Raw genomic sequence first — 7,252 nt, forward strand, 5'->3', positions numbered from 1 at the left:
CCAACATCAGATGGAGTGCACCTGTTCAAGCAGGAGGCTCACCAGCACCGTCTCAATGGCAAGTAGGGATGGAAAACGAATGCTGGCCTCGCCAACGACACTCGCAACCCATGAAGGAATCAAAAAATGCACAATATGAGTGGAGTTAGCCAGTTTGCTCGTAATACGCAGGTACAACGCGGCACAATCTATGAGAAGAGGGAGAGAACCACAAGATTCGGAATCGGGAGCTGGACTGTTCCACCAGTTAGGAATTCACTAAAGGTCAGTAACTCTTGTTGAGATAATCACCTTTTAATATTAATAAAGCCCTGAAATTTGGCACAGCGATGATGACGTGCAAACATTTGAGATGTTAGTTTCAAATCTGTCCCCCTGTTACTTAAACAAGAATATTAACCTTTTAATTAAAATGCAGAAAAATCACGCATCAACCATCTCCAAGACTCTGCACTTAACTGTGGCCAGCAATTGTAACAATATTGCCCGCATTATAAAGTGACTAAATTCCGTCCTTCCTTCCTTCCTTCCTCCTTCATTCCACCCTTCCTTCCTTCCTTCTTTTCTGGATAACATACTTATTTTGACCGCTATCATCAACTGGAATAGATGCTTCTCTGAAGCAATTCATTTTATATAACAAGCAAACCACAATAAATGAACAAACTATATTTTAAAAGTCTTGAAGCGAAAACAATATCGTGGAAGGTGGAAATCTGAATTATAAGCGAAAAATGCTGCATAAAATCAGCAAGCAAGAGGACAGTTTTGGAAGTTGCACCATAGCTACAGAGGGTCTGGTGAAAACTGGCAGTAATGTTATTATTTCAGATATTAAAATTGTCATGTTTTGCTTTTTGCTTAAGTTCTTTATTAGTTGTTGCTCTCTAATAGGAGCACACTTGTTTGGGTTTTTGGGTGATGACACTGTGCTAACCCAGTGTCTCACCGTTCTTTTTTTGAGAAAAGCCATCTGTGGAAATACTGCTTCGGATTGTGGGACTTGCAAGAGATTATGAAGATACAGCTTTAACCTGGTCTTCAGTGAATTCTTGGAGTGTTGACTTCATCTGTTTGTTCAGTGACTGTAAGTAATCCCAGGCAGCATTGGACCCAATTATCTGACCTAATGGATTTTTGTTTTCTCTGATAAAGAGTGGAGATCCTCTCAATGTGTCAATAGGAGAATTTCTTCCAGTATCAACAGCAAATACTGTATTAACGACTCTTACCAGAAGGGATGTCTCTCAGTTTTCTGATAAAACTCAAAATTCTTTGGGCGCTTAATGATGTAGAAAAGATTTACTTCCCAATCTTGGCTGCAGTTGGTGTCCCGAGTAAGTTACAACCTGGAGCTGGTACTTCAGCAACTGGAGTTTAACAGCATGTAATATCATACTCCGCACGTCCAGATCTTTAAGTTAGAGCAGTGAATATATGGGAAAGGTACTTCATTGGCTGTAAAGTGTTTTCATGACTGGAGTTTCTCTTTTGTATCTTTAGATGTGAGTTCTTCCTTCTACCTTTCTCTTTCTTTCTTTCTTTCTTTCTTTCTTTCTTTCTTTCTTTCTTTCTTTCTTTCTTTCTTTCTTTCTTTCTTTGCTACGATATTATTTATTATCTCTCTTTTTCTTTCATTTATCAGTTTATAACGCAATTTTTATTTTTCTCAACGTGTGTATTTGACGGTGACATGTGTTCCATGGATGTCAACTCTCTTCACTGAAAGCAACCAAATGATTATTGTGGTCATTATTTCGATTCTATTCATTCAATGCTCAGTGGAAATCTGGAAAAATTCCCCCTACAAAGCGGTTCAGACGAGGTGAATTGAATGTTTCAAACCTCATATTGGTAGTTTTTCTGTCGGATCATGGATCCGAGATGTGCAGATGGAGTTCATATACAGATCAACTGGGAGCTAATTGAATGGCGAAACACGTCCAACTGGCTGAACATCATAACCACGCTCATGTGTTCAGATGAAAATGCAGTTCCAGATTTTTTCCCTCTTTTTATTTAATCAAAATACAGTTGCTGTTTTCACCTTGTTTTATTCGAACCCGTTGCATCATTTAACTGCTGATTCATTGCTGATTACTCTGATTAAAAATTCCATATGCAGGATGTTCTGTCACAGGTTAGCTCATAGATTCCATCATCTGTCTTTCCGAATTTCAGTTTATGGTGACGGACGTGAATAGACATATTCCACATCCTGTTCTGTTATTTCACGAGAGACACATCGGACTGCTCTTATTCAGGTGTTTGATGAATAATTTCCCATTATTTTCTTGCGTACAGTTAACGTGGTGACGATTGTGATCCTGTCTCGGGGAATGTGCGGTCTCTCCAAATGTGTCACCTACTATCTGGTTTCCATGGCAGTGGCGGATCTGTTGGTCGTTATTCTCGATCTGATCCTAAGGCAGATTCCAATTGTTTATCGGGAACAGTTTACTTTTCTGTATTACGTTAGAGTTTGTGATATCCACGCCGGCCTGCTTTATGCCGCCACAGACTGTTCTGTCTGGTTTACCGTCACTTTCTCCTTTGATCGATTTGTAGCCATTTGTTGTCAGAAGCTGAAAACAAAATATTGTACACAGAAAACAGCCGCTGTGGTTCTCGGAACAGTGACTGTGCTAAGCTGTTTGAAAAACATTTTCTGGTACTTTCTGTATCAATCTCAATATCTGCTTTCGAACAGTCCTTGGTTTTGCTCCGTGGCACCAGCTGAAAGTCGGTCACTGGCCTGGGCTGTTACTGAATTAATGCATCATATTTTAACACCTTTCATTCCATTTATTTTGATTCTACTATTGAATGCACTGACGGTCAAAAACATTCTCATTGCCAATACAGCCCGCAGGCGGTTCCGGAATCGGAGCAGTGGGGAGAGTCCCATGGACCCAGAGATGGCGAACCGAAGAAAATCCATGATTTTACTGTTCGTTATATCGGGGAATTTCGTACTGTTATGGGTGGTGTTTATGATGTGCTCCATTTTGAAACGATTGGAATACTTTCTTTCGTATATGGTTACAGTTTCTCTGCCCACATTTGTTCAGGAAATAGGTTTCATGCTCCAGCTCTTGAGTTGTTGCACGAACACGTTTATTTATGCAGTGACCCAAAGAATATTCAGACAGGAGTTGAGAAATGGAGTGAAATATCCTTTCACAATGATGGTCAAATTAATCCGATGAGAAGATCTCACAGTATCGACGGATGAATTTTCAGCCGAAGCCTGCTTTACACAATTGTACCAGAGTCAAATCCAGGGGTACTTGGGGAATGAACATTTAATGTGTTTTTTTTTTCCTTCCAAATGCACCATTAGCTCACATTGCCAGGAATCTTCAGTACCTCAGTGCTGAAAATTTTCTCTGACCTTTGCTTTATTTTGAAGTAACATGATTTGAAAGCCAGGACAGGATCAGGAAAAATGTAAAGGCAGCAGGAAAAAAGGAAGAGTGCGAAGGTTATTGATTTCTCCACCATCACTGGGATCAATAGATAAGAAAAGTATTTTTTCTGCACTGAATAACCAGTAACCCGGTCACATCCACGTCCTTGAAACCCCATTGCCACCCCGCACCACAGTGCACCCGCGAGCCGGAAACCACACATTCCCCGGTCCCAGGATATCATGCTGCAGGGCCGAGGTACAGCGCATGCCCGGGACCCCACACAGCACACTCCGGGAACCCAGGGGAGCACACCTTCTGGAAACAGTACAGCATATGCCATGTGAACATATGGTACACACCAACGGTCCGGTATAGCAATCTATCGGGTACCGATACGGAACAGCCCTGGATAACTGTACAACACATGCTCGAGTAGCAAGACATCAAACTCCTGCATCCCAATACAGTACATTCGAAGGTCCCATGGTAGCGCACTCCCTGTCCATCTACTGCACACACACAGCTCCTGATGCAACGCAGTCCCTGCCCAGGACACCACACTCCCACGATCGTGTACAGCACTGCTGTGGGTACCAGTATCATACAAACCCACAGTACTGGCACAACACACATCCATGTACCAGTGCTATTTACTCCCGGGTGATTATATTACTGGCTTAATAATACTTACCGAACCCGGTACAGTACATTCCCAGGTCGGGGTAATGTAAATATCCAGCGTCTGAATCAACATTTACCCGGGTTCCCATCCTGTAATTGAATTAGTAATTCAGAGAGTTGGTCCAATAATCAAGAGTACGGAGTTTAAGCTATGTTTCTGATGGTGCTTTTGTATGTTATCGGTGACTCATGCGATTCACGCTGTGGCCACAGCTGATAGAGCGTGAAACCTGTGGAAATTAGTTTCATTTCTTTCCTTTCTTACGTTACGTGTTTCCTGCAGACTAACAATCATAAGCCTGTTGATTTCTGCTTTCTGTACATTCGATTATTGTGTTTGTGGAGAAAACGATATTTGAAGCCTGCCCTTCCCATTATGTTGCTGGAAGTTTTTGTTATTCAGTGGCAGGCTCCAGAAAGACATCACGTGTCCATCATTGTCCTAAACTCCGAGTGCAGTGAGATGAGATAAACTACATGGCAAACAAAGTAAAAATGCCAGTTCACTTATTCATTTCATCAAGGGTACAGAATCCTTTTCTACAGGTACGAATCTCTCACGTTATGATTCTTTCCAGCAGAGCAAACGCACACAAATGGTTCTCGGGGCACAATCGGCCAAATGATTCGGTGGAAGGGTTCCACTGGATTGAAAAACCACAAATGAAATACCTCTATTCAAGAAAGCAGATAGACAGAAAGAGGGAACTATAGCCCAGTTAGTCGAACATCTGTCATCGGGAAAATGCTGGAAATATTTATTAAGAAATTAGTAGCAAGATATTTCGAATTCATAACGTAATCAGCCAGTCACCAAGTTTGTACTAAAGGGAAATCTTTCTTGTCAATGCTGTTTGTGTTCTTTAAGGATGTAACATGCAAGGTGCATAAAGGGGAACCAGATTTCCAAAAGGCATTCGGTAAGGTGCCACATAAAAAGTGACTCCACTTGATAATAGCTCAAGATGTTCTGGATAATACATGAAACTGGATAGAGGATTGGCTAGCCAACAGGAAACTGAGATTTGGAATAATTGGGGCAATTTCAGGTTGACGAATTGTACCTAGTGGGGTGTCACAGGGATCAGCGCTTGGGCCTCAACACTAAACGATCTATTTTAATTGCTTGGATGAAGGGAACGAGTGTATTGTAACTAAATTTGCTGATTAGAGATACACCACTGAAACAGGCCCTTCGGCCCACCGAGACTGTGCCGACCATCAACAACCCATTTATACTAATCCTACACTAATCCCATATTCCGACCAAACATCCCCACCTATCCCTGTATTTCCCTCCTACCTATACTAGGGGCAATTTATCATGGCCAATTTACCTACCAACCTGCAAGTCTTTTGGTTTGTGGGAGGAAACCGGAGCACCCGGAGAAAACCCACGCAGACACAGGGAGAACTTGCAAACTCCGCACAGGCAGTACCCAGATTCGAACCCGGGTCCCTGGAGCTGTGAGGCTGCGGTGCTAACCACTGCGCCACTGTGCCACCCGAAGATGATACAAAGATAGTTAGGAAGGCAAGTTGTAAGGAGGACATAAAGTGTCTGCAAAGATATATAGATAGGTTAAGTAATTTGGCTGATGGAATATAACATGGAAAAATGTGAGGCTGCTCACTTTGGTGGGAAGAATAGGAAAACATAATTTTATTTACATGGAATCTTATTTGAGGGAGCAGAATTCTTGAGCTGCATTCAGGAGAACGTTTTGGTCAGGATGTAGGAAGTCCAACAAGAGAAGGTGGATGTTTCGACTTAGTTTTAGGAAATGAAGAGGTGCAGGTGGAAGGAGTGGCAGTGGGAGAGCATTGTGGTTGGTAATGATCATAATTCAATCACTTGCAACATAGTTTTGAAAAACGACAGCGATAGAACAGGCGTTAAGAGTTCTCAACTGGGGCAAGGCTAAGTTTACTAAACGGAGGAGTGACTTAGCGAAAGTGGACTGGAAACAGCTACTTGAAGGTAAATCACTGTCATAGCAGTGGGAGACATTCAAATGGGAGATTCAAGGGGTTCAGAGTAAGCATATTCCCACAATGAAAAAGGGTGAGACTGCCAAATATTGAGCCCCAAGGAACTTACAGGATAAGATAAGGCAAAAAAAGCAAAGCTGATGTCCGACACCAAGAGCTCAATACGAGAGAAAGCCAAGAGGTGTATAGGAAATGGAGGGGTTAATTCAAAAACGAAATTAGGAAGGCAAAGAAAAGGTATCAAAGAAAATTAGCCAGCAAAATCAAGGTGCAACCAAAGATGTTTCATCAGTATGTTAAGAGTAAGAAGATAACGAAGGAGAGTGTAGGGCCCAGAAAAGACCAAAAAGGTAACCTATGTTTAGGGGCAGAACAGGTTGGTATGGTTCTTCATGAATACTTTGCGTCTGTCTCCACAACAGAGGGGGAAGATGCAGATATTGTAGTTAATGAGGAAGAGTGTGAAGTTTTGGACATGGTAAACATAGGGAGAGAGGAAGTATTAATGTAATTAACATCCTTGAAAATTGATAAAGCATCAGGCTGGATGAAATGTACCCTGGGCTGTTAAACAAAACAAGAGATGAAATAACAGAAGATATGACCATCATTTTCCAGTCCTCAGGGGATACAGGTGTGGTGCAAGAGGACTGGTGAACTGCTAACGTTATACCTCTGTTTAAAAAGGGAGCGAGAGATAGATCAAATAGTTACAGGCCAGTCCGTCTAAAATCAGTAGAGGGCAAATTATTAGAATCGATTCTGAGAGACAGAATAAACTGTCATTTCGAAAGGCACCGGTTGATCAAGGAAAGTCAGCATGGATTTCTCGAGGGAAGATCTTTTGTAACCAGTTTGATCGAATTTTTTGAAGACGTAACAGGGAGAATAGATGTGGGTAATGCAGTTGATGTGGTCTACATGGATTTTAACATGGCATTTAAACAGGATCCGACAAGGCAGACGGGTTCAATAAATAAAATCCGATGGGATTCAGGGAAATGCAGAAAGGTGGATAAACTATTTGGCTCAGCGGCAGGAAACAAAGGGTAATCGTTTACCGCGACTGGAGTGTTGCTTGCAGTGGAGTTCCACAGCGCTCAGTACTGGGTCCTCTGCTCTTTGTGACATATAATAACGAGTTGGGTGTAAATGTAGGGGGCATG

The 7,252-nt window shown here is 41.9% G+C and overlaps 1 protein-coding gene across 1 annotated transcript; it reads left to right on the top strand.

Annotated features, from left to right (window-relative positions):
- Window positions 1-1,240: 1,240 nt before the first annotated feature.
- Window positions 1,241-3,209, top strand: LOC137365660 (probable G-protein coupled receptor 139). The gene is made up of 2 exons (XM_068028027.1): window positions 1,241-1,337; window positions 2,305-3,209. The coding sequence occupies exons 1-2, from the start codon at window positions 1,241-1,243 to the stop codon at window positions 3,207-3,209; spliced, it is 1,002 nt and encodes a 333-aa protein (XP_067884128.1).
- Window positions 3,210-7,252: the final 4,043 nt, after the last annotated feature.

Source organism: Heterodontus francisci, unplaced genomic scaffold, assembly GCF_036365525.1.
Source record: "Heterodontus francisci isolate sHetFra1 unplaced genomic scaffold, sHetFra1.hap1 HAP1_SCAFFOLD_218, whole genome shotgun sequence".
In the NCBI taxonomy this organism is placed as follows: domain Eukaryota; kingdom Metazoa; phylum Chordata; class Chondrichthyes; order Heterodontiformes; family Heterodontidae; genus Heterodontus; species Heterodontus francisci.